The 24,021-nt window shown below is 41.7% G+C and overlaps 1 protein-coding gene across 3 annotated transcripts in view; it reads left to right on the top strand.

The window, feature by feature from the left end:
- TXNDC16 (thioredoxin domain containing 16) overlaps positions 1-24,021 on the top strand; it is a 95,042-nt gene that overhangs the window by 7,877 nt on the left and 63,144 nt on the right. For all 3 annotated transcript variants that reach the window (XM_036307093.1, XM_036307086.1, XM_036307077.1), the window contains exons 4-6: positions 74-156; positions 8,080-8,153; positions 9,161-9,235. In XM_036307093.1, coding sequence (XP_036162986.1) covers positions 74-156; positions 8,080-8,153; positions 9,161-9,235 — 232 coding nt within the window. The remainder of the gene's footprint in view (positions 1-73; positions 157-8,079; positions 8,154-9,160; positions 9,236-24,021) is intronic.

Here is a 24,021-nt window from a genome sequence, read left to right as displayed (position 1 = left end):
GGCTTTAATTTTAAGAATTTATCTTTCCTAAGAGGTAAATCATTAAACATTCATAAAACATTTCTTATTTTAGATTCTCCAAGTACCTCTGTATTTCTTGAAGAACTGAATAAGGCTGTTAAACCTCTCCAGGACTATGGAATCTCAGTTGCAAAGGTAGAAGGATATTTATGTTGATAAATTATTAGTGACAAACATTTTACATCTAAATGACTATATAAAAATGCTTATGTTGTTTTCTGCCTTTTTTTTTCATAAGAATAAACAAGCACAGACGTTCCAGATTATTGTATAAGTTAATAAATATTCAGGAAAAAAGCCGTTTGAAACTCTTTAGCACAGCATTTAATTTAATTTTGTAAACTATTCTATTGGGACTGTGGTGTCAGTTTTCAATCCTATAGTTAGACTTTTGTTTTGCCTGACAAATATATCACAACTCAATAATTTATTAAATTTCTGTTAGCACAAATGAAGGTGCTGTAAGTGGTAGGAAGGTGTAAGATCTGTGGGGTCAGACCGGACCTGGGTTCAGCAAGCTCAGTACTTGAGTTGTGTTTTTATTAATAGATATATTTTTATTGATTTCAGAGAGGAAGGGAGAGGGAGAGACAGAAACATCAATGATAAGAGAGAATCATTGATTGGCTGCTTCCTGCACACCCCCTACTGGGGATCGAGCCCGCAACCCTGCATGTGCCCTTGACTGAAGTTGAACCCAGGATCCTTCAGCTCCCAGGTCAATGCTGTATCCACTGAGCCAAACCAGCTAGGGCTCAGTACTTGAGTTTTGGCCAGGAAAGAATTCAGAGAACATCTATAATAATAAAAGGGTAATATGCTAATTAGACCGGACATCATTCCAGATGTCCTTCCTGATGAAGCTGGGGCCAGAGGGAAGCCAGCCTGGGTCCCGGGTGCTGGAGGGAAGCCGGTGCCAGCAGCTGGGGGAAGGAAGGCCTACTCTTTTTTTAAAATATATTTTTATTGATTTCAGAGAGGGAGAGAGAGAGAGAAACATCAATGATGAGAATCATTGATTGGCTGCCTTCTGCACAGCCCCAAATGGGGATCGAGCCCACAACCCGGGCATGTGCCCTTGACTGGAATCGAACCTGGGACCCTTCAGTCTGCAGTCCAATGCTCTATTCACTGAGTCAAACCAGCTAGGGCAGGAAGGCCTACTCTTGCACGAATTTTCATGCATCGGGCCTCTAGTTTATTTATAAAAATCACAGAGGAAAAAGTAATTAGTAGGAGAATGGACTTAGGAAACAATTTAGAGGTAAAGGAAGGGCCCTTGGAGTGTGGGAGTGAGGAAGGTAAAAGTAATATGCCTGGGGGGAAGGAGAGAGAGAAGGGAAAGGCAGACCAGTGTTCCTGGAGGGAGAGCGCACTGGGTCCTCAGTCCTAAGGGCTTTAAGGGTAGAGATTTTAGGGGAGGTCCCAGGGGGAGATTTTAATAGAATATTCAGCAGGTGTCCGGGTATGTCATTTCAGGGTCTAGGTCTCCCCTGATTGTGATTGTTCAGCACCAGGGCAGGAGGTTATTATCTAAAGCAGCTGGTCCTGAGTTCAGCCATAGTGTTGCTTATCTGGTTTTGTTGCTTTTCTGGGCCTGGAGCTGAAATACAACTGAGGCCTAAATATTATCTCTAGGGAGGAAAGATCAGCAGGTCTAAACTGAATGACCAGTGATATGCTAGGGGAGGAAAGGTCACTTTGGGGGCAAGATCCACCCTACAATTGCCCTTTGCTAGGCACCTAGGACTTTCCCCACTTTCCTTTTGTACCTGGCCCATTGTTCTTGCTCTGCTCATGTCTGTCTAATTGCCTACCACAGAGGTTCCAAAGTTGAGGTACCTGAAATATTTTTCCTTTTCTGTTTTAAGTTTTTATAATTACTTATGTTGCAGTTTCATTTATTTTTAGGAAAGTTAAAACAACCTAACTTGAAATTATATACTTACTTTTTTCTCAAAAAAATTTCAAACTTGCCATGGAATATTATGGAAAATTTCCACAAGCATCATGGATTAGATAGGTACATAAGCCTTTCATTTAGTTTAAGCTTAGAATTTGTACCTTAGAAAACTGAATGAGAAGTAACCCAGGGATTATTAAATTCTTTCAGATTAGTGCCTACCTGACTTTCTCTTGTCGATGTAAGAAATGTCCAAACCTGTGGAGAATTGTTATGAGTTTATTTGAGCCAAACTGATGACATGCCCTGAGGAGCAAGATTTCAAAAGCTCTGGCCCTAGCCCCTTTGGCTCAGTGGATAGAGTATCGACTGGCCTGTAGACCTAAGGTACCCAGGTTCGATTCCAGCCAAGGGCATGTACCTGGGTTGCAGGCTCCTCCCCGGTCCAGGCCCTGATCAGGGTATGTGCAGGAGGCAACCAATTAATGTGTTTCTCTCACATTGATGTTTCTCTCTGTCTTTCCTTCTCTCATCCACTCTCTAAAAATCAATGGAAAATACCCTTAGGTGAGGATATATATATTTATTTTAGAGAGGAAGGGAGAGAGAGAGAGAGAAACATCAATGATGAAAAAGAACCATTGATTGGCTGCCTCCTGCATGCCCCGCACTGGGGATTGAGCCCACAATCTGGGCATGTGCCCTTGACCAGAATTGAACCTGGGACCTTCTCAGTCTGCAGACTGATGTTCTATCCACTGCGCCAAACTGGCTAGGGTAAAAAAAAGAAAGATTTCAAAAGCTCTGGAGAATAAGTTTCTTTAATGCATTTGAAATTCAGGAGGGAATTTAAGGATGATTACATGGGGAGAAAGTAAGGTGGGGATTGGATTACAGGATAGTTAATATTATGTGCTTTCAACACTTTAAAAGGAGGGGCTAAAAAGGTGGTGATATTAACACAAAGCTGTGTTAATCTTGATTCACAGAAACAAGGACAGGGCTTGCTTAAGGCAACGATCAATCTTTTACTAAAGTTATATGCCTGGGGTGTGACTACCCATCATGACCTCCCCAGTTATGAATTTATGATCAGTTCACCTTGTGAGGTTACTTTCCATAGAATTCCTTTTTCTCCTATACTGTGTACATTTGTTCTTAGTTCATTAGCCTTCCTCCTCCAAGAGATGGCTATTGTCCCTCTTGGTCTCTGCAGCTAGTTCCCAGGGCAGAAAGGTTAACTAACCTTGGCTATTAAAGAGATATTGTTCCCTCTACGCATAGAACACTTTTGACACCAGATATGTATGTTTCCACACCAAGCAATCTAACATTAATTGCCCAGAGTTAGCACAGACCCCCCAGGGTAAGGGTTCAGTCTTGTAAGACCACCTGTCACTTTAGATGCCAATCACGAGTAGTGTGTCTCCAGGTTGCCTACAACTTCTGTAGGACTTGGCTGCAAATTGGGTGTTCTCACCATCCCCTCCTGAGATTGGATAATTTGCTATAATGGTTCACAGAACTCAGGGAAACACTTTACTTGCTATTGCTGGTCTATTATAAAGGCTATCTCAGGATCAGCCAAGTGGAAGAGATGCATAGGGCAAGGTCTTGAGCACAGGAGTTTCAGTCCTAGTGTAGTTTGGGTGTGTCATTCTCCTGGGCCTTGGATGGTGTTCACCAACCTGGAAGCTCTCTAAATCCTGCTGCTTAAATTTTTATGGAGGTATCATTATGTAGGCATGACAGATTAAATCATTGGCCATTGGTGATGGACAGTCTCCTGCATGGAGGATGGGAGGTGAGGCTGAAAGTTCCAACCCTCTTTTTTTAAGAAAATTAAATTTATTGGGGTGAAATTGGTTAATAAGATCATATAGGTTTCAAGCGGCATTTCTATGTTACATGATCTGTATATTGTATTGTGTGCCAATTACCCAAAGTCAGATAATCTTCCATCACTATATATTTGGCCCTATTTACCTTTACTAACTCCCCCCACCCCAGCTCCCTTCTCTGTGGTATCCACTACAGCCAAGCATGTTAAACTCGCAGCCGGCAGGCCGCATCCCTCTTTCAACTACACTGAAGTTCCAGCCCTCTTAATGATGCTTTCTGGCAACCAGTCCCTATCCTTAAGTTATCTAGGGGTCCCCAGCCACCAGTCACCTCATTAGCATAAAAAAGACCCTTCATGGGGTTTTAGAATCTCTTATATCAGGAACTGGAGTTAAAGACCAAATATTAGAGCAAAAATGCTCCTAGCATGCCTGTCACTCAAGAATTACAAGGGTTTTAGGAACTCTGTGTCAGGAACCAGAGGCAGAAACCAAATATATATGTCTTATGTCATGGCTATATACCTTAAAGAATATTCAATTCTGTTTGTATAGGGGTCTCAGCTAATGAACAGCTGATTACACTCTAGTGATAATGGCTCTCATCTCTGAGGAGCTATGAATAACATTTTATTTATTTATTTTATTGTTTTAAAAATATATTTTATTGATTTTTTACAGAGGGGAAGAGAGAGGGATAGAGAGTTAGAAACATCAATGAGAGAGAAACATCGATCAGCTGCCTCCTGCACACTCCCCACTGGGAATGTGCCCACAACCAAGGTATATGCCCCTGACCGGGATCGAACCTGGGACCCTCAGTCCGCAGGCCAACGCTCTATCCACTGAGCCAAACCGGTTAGGGCTATGAATAACATTTTAAACTGAAATTTAAAAATGAAATAATAGACTAAGTATGACACTCAAAAAGGGTAATCATGCTGTTTATCTAGTAACTAATAACTGTATGTCTAGTAACTGGAGTAGAATATTGAGGTTCATGCCCAGTGGTACCTTTATATGAACTAACATAATTTAAACTCAATTTTATAGTTGAGGTCACCAAGCTACATGGAAGGGACACTGTGGTGAATAAGAGAGACCTATATTGAGTATCTAGCTCAGTCCCTGGCACATGAGAAGTACTCAGTAAATGTTTATGAGATTAAAATTAGCTCACTATATTTAGCCTATTGGATAAAAAAATGATTAAGACCCAGTCTATTTCTTTGTATACTTTATATTCTAAATAGGAAGGATAAAACACAGTTTCAAATCATTTTAATAAATAGCAGAACCCAATTATAATAAGAGAGATACAAATAATATGCCATAGTGGTTAAAAGGAAAGAGAGCTCATATCTCATTGTTGAAATAGAAGGTCATGTATGGCATTGGGAAAGACTTCATAAAAAGTAGCATCTTGAGATTGTCCTCAAAAGTTAAGATTTCAGGAGGCAGAGGTAGATGAAGAAAACACTAATATCAATGGATTAAATGTTCCAATTAAGACCAAAATTATTAAGCTGGGTATAATAACCAAACCCAACTGATGCTATTTAGAAATGCATCTTAAAATAAAGGCTTCAGAAATCTTCAAAGTAAATGAAGGAAAAAGATATATCATGAAATGATAACCTAATGAAAGCTGGTATAGCTATCCTATATAATAAAGCATAATATGCTAAGTGTCCGACTGATTGGTCAACCATTCAGTTGACTGCTCGACCAGTTGCTATGATGTGCACTGACCACGAGGGGGCAGATGCTCCGACCTTAGGTTAGCTTGCTGCTGTGGTCCAGCTGATCGGGACTGGGTGAGCGAGCTGGACATGCCCTGCGGCCCTCCTGTAGTCCCTCCCCGGCCTGCCAGCCCCCATAGGCCCCAATCGCCAGCCAGGCCGAGGGACCCCACCTGTGTACGAATTCTTGCACCGGGCCTCTAGTATTACTATATCAATGTAGATTTAAAAACAGAAAACCTTTGAGTTAGCCTTGACTTGTAGTTCCATTATAACCATCAATAATTCCTTTAGTTTCTACTATCAAAACTCTCCAAATCTGACTACTTCCTGTGCCTTCAGTTTTATTCCTTCTTCATCCAAAGCATCATCAGACTCATCTGGGAAACCGTAATAGCCTTCTAACAATTGGTCTTTCTGTTTTCACTTTTGTCTCACTCAACTCTTCACATGTAAGTGAAATGTGTTCAGGTTACCTTGATACCCTCCCAGAAAGGCTTCCCATTACAGTTACGATAAAATCTGTGGACACTCACTTCCTCTCTTATCTGATTTTCTGTTCCCCCACCTTGTTCAGTGTGTTCCTTACACATACTGGTCATCTTTCTGTTACTTGAGCCTGCCACATGTGTTCTTTCCACAGTCCTTTGTATTTTCCCACTCTGCTTAGAACTCATGTCTTCCACATATTTACATATTTGTATGTTTCACTCCATTGCTTCGGTTCTTTGTTCAAATGTCACCACTTCAGAGAAGCCTTCCTTGATTCCTAGAATGTCCTGTCACACACTTAATATTTTTTATAGCATTTAACATTACATATTACTTAATTTTAAAAAATTATCTGTCTCTACTTTTAGAATGTAAGTTCTAAAGATAAAGTTTTTTATTTGCAACTTAACTGTACCCCCATAGACTAGAACAGTGACTGAAATATGGTAGGTGTTCAAATATCTGTTGAATGGATGAATGGAAAAATCTATTGTCATAATGCTAACCATCCCTATGCTCTGACTTTTAAGCATTCTTTTAAAATTATTTACATTAAAATTTACTCTTTTCTGCTTATGGCTATAATCTGACTTTTAATTCTAATTCTCTATTCCTGATATCTTTTCTGAGTATCAGTTCTCCTTTTGTAACACTTAAAAAACAACACAAATGTAGCTTCCCTAATTGTTATTCTGATTCCTCAAACTCTCTTAAAATTAAATTGAACACCACCACCAACAAAAACTCATCTTAAGAAAAATCCCCCAAGCCCTAGCCGGTTTGGCTCAGTGGATAGAGCGTCAGCCTGTGGACTGAAGGGTCCCAGGTTCAATTCTGGTCAAGGGCACATGCCCAGGTTGTGGGCTTGATCCCCAGTGGGGGATGTGCAAGAGGCAGCTGATCAATGATTCTCTCTCATTGATGTTTCTCTCTCTCTCTCTCTTCATCTCTGAAGTCAATAAAAATATATTTTTTAAAAAAATCCCCCAAACTAACAAAATCCAAAGCAAAGTCACTGTTCTTCTAGAATTAGTCTTGGTAAGTTATGTTGGTGTGTACCTCTTTGCCCCATCTAGTAACCTTTTTTATTTCCTTCCTTTTCCACCTCTAGCTCATGCTGCTTATACATGCTTATTACTTACCATATTTGTGAAAAGTCTCTTGAATCTTTTCTGTTTTACTTCAGGTCCCTGTCATCCTTGACCTATACTGATGTGATTCTTTTAACCTGCCTCCTTATCTCTGTGCTCTGATGCCTTTCATTTAATCTTCATGTTGCTACCAGGATTGTCCTTGTATTTTTCATATCGAGTCCTGATTGTAAGCTGTCAAGGGCTGTTGTGGCTGCTCAGGCATCATCAAGGTCTTAGGTTTATTCTTTTTGATGCACCATCTTTAGCAAGGATTTCTTCTCTAAAAATGCCTTGTGGTCCGTGATTACTGCTGCTGTTCTAGCTATCTTGTCTGTGTTTTGTCAGGAAGAAGTGGGAAGAGCAAGAATATCAGTAAATCCTCTTTTAAGAGCCTTCCAAGAATCCCAACCCAGTGACTTCTCCTAATACTGTTTAGCCATCCTTACCTGTTGGGCATCTGAAAGAGACTTTTATGAGAGATTTGCTTTTAGTGAAGTTCCTTTAGTAAAACCAAAGGGGAGGATGGATTTGGGGTAAGAAACCACCCGTATCTGCTATCCCTGTGTGCTGGCTACTGAGGTGCTTTCATGGGCTCAATTTACCACTCACTGCTGTGCTTCCTGGCTTTCCCTCAGGACTTTTGTTCTGCTTTAAATGTTTCCTTCCCTTTCTGCCTGGTTACCTTCTGATTGCTCCACAAGATTGAATTAAATGTAAAATCTTAGGTATAATTAAATATAACTCTTAGGTATAGAAACAGTTCCTCTTTCTGAGTTAACTCAAGCACTTGAATATGTGAGCAATTATGGGACACAAATCAGAAAGAAAAGTAAAATAAAAAAAATATGTGGAGACAAACGGTAATGTTTCATTTTCTTTCTTGTTTCCCTAAGCAAGAAACTGTTACCTTTTGATACACTCTAAACTTTAAATGTTATCTTTTAAAGGTTAATTGTGTCAAAGAAGAAACATCAAGATACTGTGGAAAAGAAAAGGATTTAATGAAAGCTTATTTATTCAGGTAAACTATTATTTTGAGTGCAGTGGACAAATATAAAAGTATACCTTTAGAATATTCAAGTACATAAAATATCACTAGTCCAGAATAAAGTTGTATGCCATGGGGGGGGCTGTCATATGAAGTTTAGCAAAAAAGTCCAGGTAATAGATTTGTTACCTGCTTCCTTATCTATAAAATGAGAATAATACCTAGTTTTACATGAGAATCTTATGTAAACTTCTATTACAAATGCCTGGCATGCCAGCACTTAGAAAATTTAGTGTTTCGCCCTGGCCAGAGTGGCTCAGTTGTTTGGGCATTTTCCTGTGCACCAAGAGGTGGGCACTTTGATTCTGGTCAGGGCACATGCCTGGGTTGGGGCTCCATCCCCAGTAGGGTGTGTGTAAGAGGCAACCAATCGGTTTCTCTCTCTCCTTCTCCCTTCCTCTTTCTCTCTAAAATATATAAAAACATTTTTAAAAAGGAGAAAACTTAGGGTTTTAAATAGGTCAGGCCATATTTTGAAATAAATGTACATACTTTATTTTTGAGGGATCTGCCAGTGTCCAGGGTACAGATTCCTCTGCACTTGGGTCTGCTGAACTGAGGTTTCTCAGAACTCTGTCCTCAAACCCTTGGGATTTGGCCTGGGAAATGGGGAGAGAATCTGTCTCCTCAAGAACCCACTGCTTGAGGACACTTCTTTCTTCTACTTGCCTCCTTCCCAGCCCAATTTGGGGTATCTGTATATACGTGACAGGGAGGTTGGTAAGAAACTCTGTTTGGACTCATGTTTATTCCCTAGTCTTTTTGTTAAACCCAGGGCCTAAGCTTTTCAAAGTTGACATAGTTATTAGTATATATTAAATAAATATTTGAGTGTATATTATGGCCAGCACTTTGGTAGGTGCATAGTAGATAAGACACACAGTCTCTAACATTAAAGAATTTACAGTCGTATATTAGAGAAACAAGTAAGTGGAATGCCAAGGAACTATTTCTGTAATGCTTTTTCAAACTTTTTACAGAGGCAACATATTACTGAGAGAATTCCCTACTGATACATTGTTCGACGAGAATGCCATCATTGCTCATGTTCTCTTGTAAGTAAAAGGGTTACCCATTCACTTCTTTATTTATTAGTTATCTAGTGATTTCATTTTAGACAACCATGATCCATTAAAATATTTTACAGTTTTAACATTATATTGGTAGGCATCAATTTCATATAAATTGCTGGACTGTCTTCCCACATAGAGGATATAAAATTTCTTAAATGTCAAACAATACAGAAACATGTAGGTACTCTGAATAAAAATTGGAGGTGATACAACACAACTACATGGGTCATACTATTGCTTTTGCTTTTGATTCTACCTGAGTAGTGAGGATTTTACCAGGTAAGAAGCTCATGTTTGCTATTCTCAGTAGTATTTTTAGTGTCTAGCATCCTTCTCACCCAGCTGAGTCTGTAGCTCTGTGCCTGCTCAGTAAATGCAGAAAGAGTTCAAATAATCCCAGCCCATACTTGAATGTTTATTGAGAGAGAGAGAGTGAATTTAAGTTAACTTCTCTGGCATGAAGTCTTTAGGCCTGAGATTCAGGCCTACCTGCAATTTACTTCTGAATGAAGTCTGGTATTCTCCTTTGTTAAGGACATGAGTTTACATAAACATTCCCAATTTAACCTTGTTGTAGGCCTGTTACCAACTAAGATCTTTGCTGACATTGGCTATCTTTGTCTTCCACTTGGTTCCTTTCTTGTCTGACTGGATTCCCAGATATATTGGGTGAAAGTTAAATTACAGGAAACTTAAAACATATGGGTGAAAAGTCGTGTTTATCACTTTGCAAATGGATACTTTTAAATGTTCCAATACTCATAATATATTATCAAAAGGTATTTGGAAAGGATCCTAACCACCAAGGATCCTGAGGCCTCTAGGCTAAGCAGCCAGTTATAAGGAATGAAAGATGGCCTTTTGAAGAAGGAATGCCACATAGCTGGTGGACTGCCTTAGAAGAGGATAGAGAAGGGGTCTCCTGAGGAGGGAGGGTCATAAAAGGCTTAGCAAAATGGCCAAGTAATAGATGTGATATTTGTAACACAATAGATACCTGATGACTGTCTTTGATCCAGAAATGAGGTTGAAGAAACAAGGAAGATTCTTTGAGGGATGGGAGAAGGGCAGATAATATTGTCGGTGATAAGTTTGACAGCAAATCCTGGAGCTGCAGGTGCACCTTGGACAATCTGATAACAGGAGATTTAGACAACAATTGGGCCTTAGATGTGGAGTGGCTGTCCATGCTGGGGACCCTGTTCTCTGAACTGGCTAGCCTGTGGAGCTTATGTCATGCAATCCTGTGGGGGTGTCCTGTTCCCTGTGCTGTGCTAATGCTGATGTATAGAACACTAATTCCTCAGAGATTATTCCCCATGTTTCTCCCATGTGCCAAATACCTGTTAGACACTGGGGATTCAAAATAGAATAGGGTGCGGCTTTTGTTCTCTAGTAGTTTAGCATTTTGTTGCAGAGATATATATAAACAAAATATGATGTGGTAAGTGAAATAGAAGTACTAGTATGTATGCATAGGGGCTTATGGACCCACAGGGTAGGGAATAGTTTTGTCTAGAATGAGGGTGGATATTTTTACTAAGAAGCCTCCCTGAAGGAAGTGGCACTGGGGATGAGTCTGCAAGCATAAGGAGTTTGCTTGGTGAAGAAATGGAAGGCGGGGAAATAGTGGGAACTGTGTGAGCAAAGGCATAGAGGTAAGAATAGCTTGGAAAGCATAGGTTTTACTGGAGTATCAAATGTGAAGCAGGGGATGAGGGCAGAGAAGTAGGCCCGGCGTCAGATGAAAGGATGTTTGTTTACCATGTGAAGAAGTTTAGGCTTCTGGAAAGCCACTGAAGGGTGAGGAGTCCAGCTCCACCTCAGAATCCTTGTGTCATCTTTCAGACCCACCATGTGCAATTACAAGGCTTTGCCTGGCAGGCAACAGAGGGGGAAGTGCCCTGTCCACACCAGACCTGGCACACAGCCCGTGCATTGCAGTTTTCTAGAGAAAATCGAGGTCAAGGACCCAGGCCCCTCCTCCATCCCTGGCAGTCCCTTAGGCCAAACATGCCCTTGTGTACACCTACATTCCTAGCCCAGTTGTCTCCAGTCCAGGCTTCATCATCAGGGACCTTAACTGAGGCACCTCCCAGGTACTTCTGATAAGAGCCTCTTAGGTCTGCTTTTCCCTTCCCACTCCAGCCCTTCCCTCTTTCCTTCACCCCAGTCCACCATTCCATAAAGAGGCAGGAGCCTTCTGTTTGGTGTTCCTTGGAATGTGATGACAGCTTGCATCTGAGCTTTGAGCACTTGCCTCTCGCTTGGGGCTGTTCCATGGCAGGGAAGGGAATGAAACATTCTGGAGCTGGTGCCTCTCTCTGCCTCTTGCTTGCACTGTCGCAGTAAGTGAATAAATGCTGGATTGTTACCTTTAGCTTGGCTTGCTGTCCTAATTGAGCAACACCTGATTGCTCAACGGAGGGCTGCAGGAAGGCAGGTGATGTGATTAAATTAGTACTGGAGTGCTCTTTCTAGTGAATGTGACAGCTTCGTGGAGGTCCAAGAACATGGAGAAACCTTTGTGTCGCCTTTGTACAATCTAGGGAGTGGAGTAGAGAGAGCAAAGGGGAGATTTTCCTTTTAATGCTTAGGAGGTGAAGTTAAGGGGACTTGGTGATAGTTAATTTGGTAATCAGCAAAATGACAAACTTTAGTCCCTGATCTCTTTTTTTCCACCTCATTCTACTATAAATCTAATCTGACCACCATCTGAGTAGGCAAGGAAGAGCAAATTTTCAGAAGATAATCTAATTTAACAAGACAAATGCCCATCATAACTGAGTCTCAAGTATAGAGCTGTAGGAACTTGAGCCCCTGGGAAGTACAGACCTAAGTGTTGTTAACATCCAGGGTTCTAGGACAATACCAACACTTAGGAGAAGAAGAAACTTAAGGGGGAGGGTGGTATAAATGTCAAGTAGTATTCCAAAGAGGCAGTAGCCTCATTTTTATTTACTACATTTTTCAGAACACTTGTATCTGAACTGAAAGCTTACATTTAGAATATATTGCTTTACTTGCCTTGCCATTTAAATTTGTTCTTTATATAGAATGCTTTGATTGAGACCACAATTGGTCTCAGTGATCCACAATTATACTTGAAATTTGCTTCTTTGTCAACTGGAAAAATCAAGGTTTAAGATAATTTCTTATTCTCAGAATATACAAAAATGCAATTGGAGAAAAATTAACTTAATAAACTCTGATAACAGAAAAATAAGCATATACTTAAGGTAATCTTTACACTACATTTTTAAGGAATTATATATATTTTGGATCATTATGGGCAATTTTTTTATAGGTTATTTAAAATATTCCTAAAATATCATTGATTAAAATGTACTAAATGGTCTATTAAAATTTTCTCACATTGATTTTTCAGAATACAGTAAGTGAATAAATCAAGTGTTTCAGTGGTTCTCAACCTGTGGGTCACGACCCCTGAAAATATATCCTGCATATCAGATATTTACATTACGATTCATAACAGTAGCAAAATTACAGTTATGAAGTAGCAACGAAAATAATTTTATGGTTGGGGGTCACCACAACATGAGGAACTGTATTAAAGGATCGCGGCATTAGGAAGGTTGAGAACCACTGGTTCAGAGTCTAGCAGAGTACTATGTATGTAAGAAAGGGATAAGTCCAACACTCTGAAGGGTCTCAGATGTTACCCAACCTGCATAGATACTTGCAGAAACACCAGGTCTCTGAATCAGAAATCAGACTACACAGCCAGTGGCCAGGGTAACTTGGTATACTAGATCCCTATTTCCAGTTCTGCACAGAGCAAAAGGGTGAGAGCCATATGCTTACACCTGTACTTAAAGTGAACTTTGGAGAAAAGAACTCAGAAATTATGAATCGACAGGAGGCTGGCACATTTACTCTGGAGAGACTGAGTATTTATCTTTTTCTCTGGGATGTAAACAAATTCTCTGGTGAGACAGCCCAGGAAGGTCTGAACCCTTCAATATTATAAGCCTATGTCTCTGGGGAAGATAAGAAAGGTTTTATTATACTTTGAATGACTCCAGAGAAAAGGAGACAAATAACTTTATTTATTTACTTACTTATTTACTTAGCTTTAAAAAAATTTTTTTATCTTTATTGATGAAAGTATTACAGATGTCCCCTTTTCCCCTCCCATTGACCCTTTCCATCCCACTCCCGCCCACCCACCCGTCCTCCCCACAGGCCTTCACTGCACTATTGTCTGTGTCCTTGGATTATGCATATATGCATATAAATTATTTGGTTAATCTCTCTCCCGCTCTTTCCTCTGAGTTTCTGTTGCATGCGTCCATGCCTCTGGATCTATTTTGTTTGTCAGTTTATTTGTTCATTAGATTCCACATATAAGTGAGATCATGTGATACTTCTATAATGTGAAAAGGAGTCATTGTGAGATACCAGTTTTCATGTTGAGGAGGTTTAGATTGTATGGGAACACAGAAATCCAGGGAAGATTGCCTTCTAATAGAGAACACTGAGAAATCCAGGGAAGATTTGTCTTCAGAGTTTTACAAGAAACATGATATTGATTTACAGGAATGGAATGGGGAAGTTGGGATGGGGGAAGGATTGTAGGTAGATTCTTAACTCATCAGCTTTTAAAAATAAATATTTTAAAATTGATTTTTAGAAAGAGAGGAAGGGAGAGAGAGAGAAAGAAACAGGGATGTGAGAGTAAAACATTGACTGCCTCCTGCACGCTTCCCACTGGGGATTAAGCCCACAACCTGGGCATGACCTTTTGGTGCGCAGGACGATGCCCAACCAACTGAGCCACACCGGCCAGGGCTTAACTTATCAGCTTTTTTTGGTATCTTTTGTGCTTTGAACCATATAAAGATGTTACCAATTTGAAAAATAAATGGAATTTAAATTAAAATAAGAATTTGTCTTTGTTTGTTGTTTTTTTTTAAATAAATCTTTATTATTCAGATTATTACAGTTGTTCCTCTTTTTCCCCCCCATAACTCTACCCTCCACCCAGTTCCCACCCCACCCTCTGCCCTTACCCGTCCCACTGTCCTCATCCATAGGTGTACGATTTGTGTCCAGTCTCTTCCCACACCTCCACACCCCTTTCTCCCCTGAGATTTGTCAGTCCACTCCCTTTCTATGCCCCTGATTCTATTATATTCACCAGTTTACTCTATTCATCAGATTTTTTATTCACTTGATTTTTAGATTCACTTGTTGATAGATATGTAATTGTTGTTCATAATTTTTATCTTTACCCTTTTTCTTCTTCCTCTTCTTAAAGAATACCTTTCAGCATTTCATATAATACTGGTTTGGTGGTGATGAACTCCTTTAGCTTTTTCTTATCTGTGAAGCTCTTTATCTGACCTTCTATTCTGAATGATAGCTTTGCTGGATAAAGTAATGTTGGTTGTAGGTTCTTGGCATTCATCACTTTGAATATTTTTTGCCACTCCCTTCTGGCCTGCATAGTTTCTGCTGAGAAATCAGCTGACAGTCGTATGGGTACTCCCTTGTAGGTAACTGACTGTTTTTCTCTTGCTGCTTTTAAGATTCTCTCTTTGTCTTTTGCCCTTGGCATTTTAATTATGATGTGTCTTGGTGTGGTCCTCTTTGGATTCCTTTTGTTTGGGGTTCTCTGCACTTCCTGGGCTTGTAAGTCTATTGTTTTCATAGGGTAGGGGAAGTTTTCTGTCATTATTTCTTCAAATAGGTTTTCAAAACCTTTTCTCTCTCTTTTTCTGGCACCCCTATAATTCGGATGTTGGTCGACTTGAAGTTGTCCCAGAGGCTCCTTACATTATCTTGATATTTTTGGACTCCTTTTTTTTTTTTGCTTTTCTGGTTGGGTATTTTTTGCTTCTTCATATTTCAAATCTTTGACTTGATTCTTGGGATCCTCTTGTCTGCTGTTGGATCTCTGTATATTATTTTTTATTTCAGTCAGTGTATGCTTAATTTCTAGTTGGTCCTTTTTCATATGCTCGAGGGTCTCACTAAATTTATCGGCGGTTTCTAGAAGATTCTTGAAAAACCTTATAACCGTGGTTTTGAACTCTATATCCAGTAGTTCACTTTCCTCCATTTCTGTCATTTGTGATCTGTTTGTTTGTTTCCGCATTTTGGCAGCTTTCCTGTGTTGATAGAGTGGCTTTGTGTGCTAGGTGTCCTATAGGGCCCAGTGGGTCAGCCTCCCCAATTACCTGAGGTGGACACTCTTGGTGCACCCCTGTGTGGGCTGTGTGGACAGTCTTGTTGTAGTTAAGCCTTGATTGTTGTTGGTATCACTGGGAGGAATTGACCTCCAGGCCAGTTGTCTGTGAGAATCAGCTGTGTTTACAGTGGGAGAACTTCTGTGCTGAAGACACCCCTCTGGGGCAAGACTTGCTTCAGTGGGGCTTTGGTGCTCACTGAGTCTGCCCCCTGAGTGTGTCCCTTATGAATCTGAGGAGTTGTAATCTGGATGGTCCCACTCTGACCACTAGGTACACGGGCTCTTGGATCTCTAAGGAGGTGCTAATTTAGCCTGTGCCTGAGGCTACCCAGCAGGAGCTATGGAGAGATCTGCAGATTCCTCTTCCTTGTTTGGGGTTTGGAGCTGCCCAGATGAGGCCCAGCTGTGAAGCAATGCAAGCTGCTGTGGGGCCTTGAGCCTTCTTTTGGATGTTCTGGTTCTCTCTGACCCAGCTGCAGTTTCTTAGGTAACTTTAGATCTCAAAGGGCCAACCCATTCATATGCAAAAGCCTCTGCACGCAACTTGGGTGGGGCGGGGTCTCAGGGAATCAACATGGCAGAGCAAACAGCTATGGCTGGTCCTCAATCCTGTCCTAAGAGGCCCCCAGTCTCAGTGTCCCATGGTAATCGCTGCAAGCACCTCTGAGAAAGCTGCCCTCAAGTTCTGCTCGCTGCTAGACAGTCCAGTTTTTCCCTGTATGAGTCTGGGTCCCCAGAAACTCGTCCAGAACTGGAGTCAGGGCCGTCGGGAGCTTGAGCCTCCCTCCAGATTGAAAAAGACACCGGCATCCTCCGTTGCCAGCCCTTTCCGCATGCACACCTCTTTACCTCTGCACTTTACTTCTGCACCTCCTGAGTCTCAGTGTGCTTTTCTTTTTCCTTCTTATTGTAGAATTTCCACTCAGCCAGCCTCCCTGTGGTTCTGAGTGATGTCTGTTTTGTCTTTAGTTGTAGTTTTGAAGTGGTTGTGCGAGGCAGCAATTTCAGGTGTTTACCTATGTCGCCATCTTGGTTTCTCCTAAAATAAGAATTTGGATTTATACTTTAAAAATTCTTAGCTCTGTTTTTTAAAATTTGCATAGTGAAAACTGGTGGAATTGAGTGGTTTGATAACTATGTGAGGAAAATTTTACTTCTAGTTTAGATGAATTAAGGAGGTAATATTTAGACAAAGAAATTTAAAGTAGCAAGTAGTCTTTATTTGTTGAATACCATATGTCTAACAAGTCTGAGACAAATCAGTTAGAGGTATATGAGACTAAGTCACTATAACCTCAAATGTGGATTGGAAGCTTGTATGATACATGAAGTCAGGATTTACTGAGGATTTGAGGCGCCTCATCCTTCATCTTCCTTCATGTGATCTGATTTCTCTTCTGATTTCTAGTTTTCCTCATTTCTAAATGTTATAATTGCTGCCCATATGATTATTGTGAAGATCAAATAAGGTGATGCATGTGAAAATACATTGTGGATTTTAGCCGGTGCTCTACAAATGTTGGTTGTTTTTTTTCTGTATAAATGCAGAGTCTCATTTGCCAAAAAAAAAAAAAAGGGCAACCCAAATTCAGATATCCACCTATGGTTCTGGTCACATACAGTGCTGGCTCCTGTCACACACAGTGCTGTCAGAAGTGAGTTCATGCTGTGATAGTTGCTGGGGATAGTTGCCATGAGGCAGCAGTTGCAAAGAAAGGCCATTCTTCTAGTCATTGTTGACTCCTGAAAGGCATCCCTTGATACAAAAAGGAAAGGTTATCTAGTACTGTAAGAAACAATGAAATCTCATTAACTCTTCATTAAGATGTGGTACTTGATATTCTTGGGACAATATTTTTTTCAGAAAATGGAAGGTTTATTTCCCTTTAAATTAACATACTGCTCATAATAATATGAACTTCAAATATTATAGGAGTTATTTTCAACTATCATATGTCTACTAATATTTTATTCTTTAACACATTATTGCCGAGTCTGGGTATTGAGTCTAAAGGTTACTGTACAACCTCTGGGAAAAGCTATTCTTAGAGTTGTCTTCTTCTAAAACTCCTGAACTGTGCTCATACTGGTCCTTTAATAGTTTTTGTGCTGTTGTTCATTACTTTATCTGTATCAGGCTTTTTCCTACACATTATTGTCAGGTGGGTTCCTGTTTGATAATGATATACTTTTTACTGGGAAATTGTAATAAGAAACCACTTGTCTTGGATTTAAATTCCTCACAGCTCTATGTTAATTGGTAGTAATGGTTATATCTGCAAATTGTGCCCTTTTATATAGATTCTTTCTACCAGCGCATAGCACCATGAATGACATACGTTAGATGCTCAAAAAATATTAGATTGGTTGGTGATGCATGATTTTGGAAGCTTCACTTTCCTGTTGTTAGAAATGATAGGAGCAGAGCCCTGGCTGGTGTTGCTCAGTTTGTTGAGCATTGTCCCATGAAGCTAGAGACCTCCATTTCATTCCCAGTCAGGGCACAGGCCCAGGTTGCGGGCCCAATCCCTAGAAGGGGGCAAGTAGAAGGCAGCCCATCGATGTTTCTCTCTCTCTCTCTTTTCCTTTCCTTTCTCTCTAAAATCAGTAAAGGACATATTAAAAAAAAAGAAATGGGAGGAGTGGAAGTCTTGTGTTATAAGCCCATAAGATTGTTTATAAGAAGTGAGTAGGATAATATCTATAATAATAAAAGTGTAATATGCTAATTAGACCAGACGTCCTTCTGGACGACCTTCCAAACCAAGCCGGGGCTACGAGGGAATCCCTGGTCCCAGGTGCCTCCCGGCGGCCGGAGGGAAGCCCGGTTCCTGGGTGCCAGGGTGAAGCCGGTGCTGACAACGGGGGAAGGAAGGCCTACTCTTGTGCAAATTTTGTGCACTGGGCCTCTAGTACAGTATAATGTATGACAAAAAGACAAAGACTGGTGTTTGTGGACTTTGTTATTACTTGTACTCTTAATTCATATTGCAGAGATGACTCCTACCTGTTTTTTTTTCAACTGTATTAATTTAGAAAATGCTTATTAATAAAATACTTTGGGATATTTTATTTTATACATGGATCTGGCCAGGCACAATATAGTTAATTTAGATAAAAGTAATTTGTTTCTCTCTCTCTGTGACTCCCATCTCCTCCCCCCGCCCCCCAGGGGTTTTGCTACAGCAAATAGAAAGGAACATTTCCTTTTTATTGTGTGTGTTGTTGGTTTTTTTTAGAATTTGAATAATGATAGAAATATAATATGAAATTTTTTTTTTTTAATTCTGAAAAAAGGCTGAGCAGCCTGCTACTCTGAAAGCAGGGACAGGTAGACTTTTTATTTCCTTTTTTTTTTTCTGACACACACTCAATTCTTATGTATCTAATGGTTGTGATAGGAGAGTCTCAGGAAAAGCATGTCAAGGAACAAGAAGGCCTTTCTGGGGCAGGAAGAGCTCCCATGTCAGCGTAGCCCCAGGCTGTTTTACTGAGTCATTAGAGCAAGAAAATCCCAAGACAGGCTTTTCCTTTAACCCTGTGTTAGTATTTCTCCTCTTTGCAACTGGAGTGAAGGAGTACAGGCTTGTGGAATGGGTCCTAGAGTTTCCTAGGTATGCCCATGTTCTGGAAGTTAATATTAAAAAACTAGTGGCCTGATGCACAAAATTCGTGCACATTAAAAGGGGATTAATTAGAGGAAGTATTTTAATATTGCTATTTGCCCTTTCTCTATAATAGAAGTGTCAGAGATGAAAGAAAATTAGTAAAATGTATATGAAAATCTTCCTTCTGTCAGAGTTTGGGGCACACCACGGGTCCCTGCCCACCCATGTGTGCATTGAAATCGCATGAGACCCAGACTTAGCCGGCCCCACCCCCATTGGGCTAGATTTAGACCCGGCCAGCGGGATGCATGGCTTGAGGTCCCTTGTCAAGCCCCACCAGGTGGGGGGCATGGCCTGAGGTCCCCCGTCAAGCCCCGCTGGGTGTGGGGCACGACCTAAGGTCCCCTGGCTGGAGCAAGGGTTGGGGGGCGCAGCCTGAAGTCCCCTAGCCTGGGGCAGGGGTCATGGCCTGAGGCCTGGTGCCAGGGCAGGGGGAACACCTTGAGGTCCCCTGTCAAGCCCCGCCAGGTGGGGGACGCGGCCTGAGATCCCCTATCAAGCCCCACTGAGCGGGGGGGGGGGGGGGGGCATGGCCTGAGGTCCCCCATCAAGCCCTGCTGGCCCAGGGGCACAGTCTGAGATCCCCTGTCAAGCCACACCATGCTGGGGGCTCAGCCTCAGGTCCCCCGGCCCGGTGCCGGGAGGGGGCCACAGCCTCAGGTCCCCTGTCAAGCCTCATGGGGGTGGGGGTGGGGGGACGCAGCCTCAGGTCCCTGATGATTGCTTGTTAAGGCTCGTTACGGGAACTTGGCCTCCGCTGTGGGTGCAGCCATCTTGTGTTACGGAAACCCCTGCCTCTGCTGTGGGCGCCGCCATCTTTGTGATGGAGTGACGCTCGATTTGTATATTTTCTTTTTATTATGTAGGATAAAGTTAGGAAGCCATTGGGGGAAGTCATAGAGATCATTAGATTATGAGTACCATTAGTTTTGTTTTTTATTACTTCATGAATAATGACCACTTAATGAGCTTTTGGACATGAGGCAAGGTGACCTCTCTAAGCCTCATGGCCTTATCTGTAAAATGGAATTAATGATAGTACTGATCTCAGATGATTGCCATGAAAATGAAACAAAACACAGCGCATTGCTGAGTGCTCTTAGTTATAAACCCCAGAATCTGGGTCTGACTGGCTGAAGCAGAAAGGATTTGGAGCAGATATAAGAAATGTCTGACTCGCTCAGAGAGCTGGAGAACTGGACTCAGTTTACTAGTATACGGCTCTGAATTAAAGTCAAGATCATGACAGGGAACTAGAGTGGAGGGGACTGTGGCATTACTGTTGAGTGTTCTGGGGCTGTCATCAGCACTGCTCTCACTGCTGCCTTTGAAGCTGACTGTTGCACTACTGCTCCGTCAAATACTTATACAGTGTCCTGTTTCTTTATATCATTAGCTCCTCCAAAATGTCAGGCAAGTGATTATGGGTCATGTCGCCATGCCCTGCAGTAGGGAACTTGGGAAAGATGTTTACTATAATACAGTCGTGGACCTTCAGTTTTCAAACTAATTCGTTCTGGTAGGCTGTTCAAGAAGCGATTTGTTCTAAAACTGAATCATTTTTCCCCATTAGAAATAATGTAAATTGAATTAATATGTTCCAGACCTCCAAAAGATTCCCTATTTTAACATTTTTATATACAGTACATGTCTAATGTACTGCTTAATCTAGAAATAAACACTTCTTAAATTTATGAAATCACAGCCTACTAGCCTTAAACTGAAGAATTTTTCCTATGTAATTGCCTTGCAGATACCATCACTGGCTAACTGCTTTTCACTTATCCAATCTACAACAGTTTTTCTACCTATTCATTTGCCTGTGATTGTTGTTTTACGAGCACTTTCACATACTTAGCAACATTAGCACTCTTAATGGCCTCTATATGTTTTTAAATTGTGCTAATCCTTGATTTCTGCCAGCAGCAAAAGCATTATCTCCTTTGTTTATTGCCTGAGAGATGATTTTTGTCATCCTGAGATATCAACATAAAAGGGTTGTCAGATTGAAAACTGGAGTTTTGGTCGATAATCCAGGTATTTTTTCTGTGAACAACTTGGTTGAGAACCAAATTGTTTGATATTGGAGACATTTGAGAAATGAGGTTTGACTGTTTAGCTTTTGTGAAGGGGCTCAGCCCTTCTATGAGGAGGCCTTTGTTCACCGTGAAGACTTAGAAAGCTAGGAATTCTCAAGGTAAAAGACAGGAAGGAGTTCAGAGCTAGGGAGTCCCAAAACTGATTAACTACCACTACTTATAAAATGCTTAGTAGTATTCCTGACATGTGGCAATGCCACCCCAAGTGCTGGCTTTTATTAATTTACTAGAGGCCCGGTGCATGAAATTCGTGCACTGGGGGTGGGGTTCCCTCAGCCCAGTCTGCCCTTCTCACAGTCCAGGAGCCCTCAGTGGATGTCCTACTGACAGCCACAGTCTGGCAGCAGAGGCTCAGAGCAGGCGTCCTGTGTGTGTGTGTGTGTATGTGTCTTCTGAGGACCTGCCCCCAGCTGCATTGGAGGCTCAGAGCAGGCGCTGTGTGTGTGTGTGTGTGTGTGTGTGTGTGTGTGTGTGTGTGTCTGCTGGGGGCCTGCCACCAGCCACACCATGGAGGCTTGGAGCAGGTGCCCCTCTGTGTTGATCTCTCAGGCTCCTGGCCTCCACTGTGTGTTTTTCTCTCCCTTAAGCTTTGGCCAGGGTGGGGTGCTGCCTGCAGGCTGCACTTTCCTGCTCATGGATCACTGGATAACTTCAGAGACTGGGGGCAGGCCCTGCTGGGTGCTGCCTGTGGGGAACTTTCCTGCTCTGGGATCGCCATGGGACACACACACACACACACACACACCCCATTGTGGTCCCAGAGCAGGCAAGTGCAGAAGGCGGGTGGCCCCCAGGTGGGCCTGCTCCTGGGATCGATGGTGATCCCAGGAGCAGGCCCATCCAGGAGGGGGCTGCCCTCCGCACTTGCCTGCTCTGGGATTGCCATTGATCCCAGGAGCAGGCCCACCTGGGGGCCACCCACCTTCTGCACTTGCCTGCTCTGGGACCACAATGGGGTCCCAGCTGGCAGTGGGACTTAGGCAGCACATGGGGGTCCCAGCTGGGGGCGGGGCTTAGGCAGCGGGGGCTTAGGTGGCACACGGGGGTCCCGGCTGGGGCGTGGCTTAGGTGACACAATCTCGCTGCCTAAGCCCGGCTGCCCAGGGCAGCACCCAGCCCGGATGGCGTCTGGCGCTGGCCATCCCTGCCTGCAGTATCCAAATTAGCCACCATCTTGGATGGCGGTTAATTTGCATATGGCGCTGATTAGCCAATGGGAAGCGTAATGGAGGTACGGTTAATTACCCTTTTTGTCTTTTATTAGATTAGATATTTGTCAGTCCTTATTTGGGAAAAAGATTAGGGAGATTGTTCTCCTAGATCTGATTTTCAAAGCACATACTAGATTAGAGTTGCTAAAGCAATAGAGGCTAAAGGGTGAATATAATTTCTAAGGCTATAATTTACACAGAAGTCCAATTATGTTTACTAGATGGCAGCTTTAGTTGGTTTGAAGTAACTCAAGAGGAATCCTGGACTTGTTAGTCAAAAAGTACTAGTATAAGCTACTAATAGCCCGGATTGCCACTAGCACTCCATTGCCATTCATTAGTTGCCTCTCTTTCCACCTGTTTTCCCATTTACACGAGTGGTCAGTAAACAAGTAGTTTTAAAAGTGCTGGCCTTCGTGTCAAAAGGTCTGGCTTCGAGTCTCAGCTCTGCCAGTGACCACCAGTATGATCTGGAGCAGATAATTTAATCCCTCAGACTGTTACTGGTATGTGTTGAAAAAGAATATTCCAAGAATATTGTTGAGGATTTAAATGAAAAGATGTGCAAATATCTAGCACATAGTGAGACTGCTCTGTAAATATTTCTTTTAAAAAAACAAAACAGCCCTGGGAACTGTAGAAGATCAAGTTTTATTTTCTTTAAAAAAGTTGAAGAAATCTATAATAAAAAGTCAGTATTTAAGCCAGAGTAATTTAGGGCAGTGGTTTCAGCGTGTCCTTGAACTCACAATCCTATATAATAAAAGGCTAATATGCAAATTGACCAAATGGCAGAACAGCTGGTTGCTATGACATGCACTGAACACCAGAAGGCAGATGCTCAACGCAGGAGCTGCCCCCTGGTGGTCAGTGCGCTCCCACAGGGGGCGTGCCATTCATCCAGAAGCCCTGAGCTGGGTTCACGGCTGGCGAGCACAGCAGCGCTCCCGCCTGCGGGACATCTCCCAAAGGCTCCCAGACTTCGAGAGGGCGCAGGCCAGGCAGAGGGGGAGCACCCCCCCCCCCCGCAGTGCATGAATTTCGTGCACCGGGCCTCCAGTACTTTTATAATAATACTAAAACATTATTTAGCTGTTTTCACTTTCATTCTTTTATAAGTGCCCTTTCCAGAAGCTATGTGATATGTTGTGTGATGTCAGAACAGATTGAATGCAGAAGCAGCTATGAGAATCCAGCTATGTTTTATTAGTTCAATATTAAGGAGATTTGCAGAAATGTAAAACAATGCCACTCTTTTCACTAAATTTTTCTTTTTGTTTTGGAAAATTGTATTATTATATGAACATGTGTTTTATTATTTTATGTGTTTATTATTATGTGTTTATTATTTTAAAAATAATTAACAAATATTTTTAAATTCCTGTTTTAATTTCTATTTTGACAACTATTGGTAGATGTAACCTACATAAACAAAAGCTCTTTGAGGAGCTCAATAATTTTTTTTTTTTTTTATTGTTTAAAGTATTACATCATTGTGGCAGAATGCACGGCAGAATGATCAGCCAGAACTCTGGGGGAGGAAAGTTTAACTTGTATTTCACAGATCTGCTAGTTC

Source organism: Myotis myotis, unplaced genomic scaffold (assembly GCF_014108235.1).
Source record: "Myotis myotis isolate mMyoMyo1 unplaced genomic scaffold, mMyoMyo1.p scaffold_m19_p_1, whole genome shotgun sequence".
In the NCBI taxonomy this organism is placed as follows: domain Eukaryota; kingdom Metazoa; phylum Chordata; class Mammalia; order Chiroptera; family Vespertilionidae; genus Myotis; species Myotis myotis.
The sequence above is the reverse complement of the archived record's forward strand: the minus strand, read 5'-3'. Positions and strand labels throughout refer to the sequence as shown.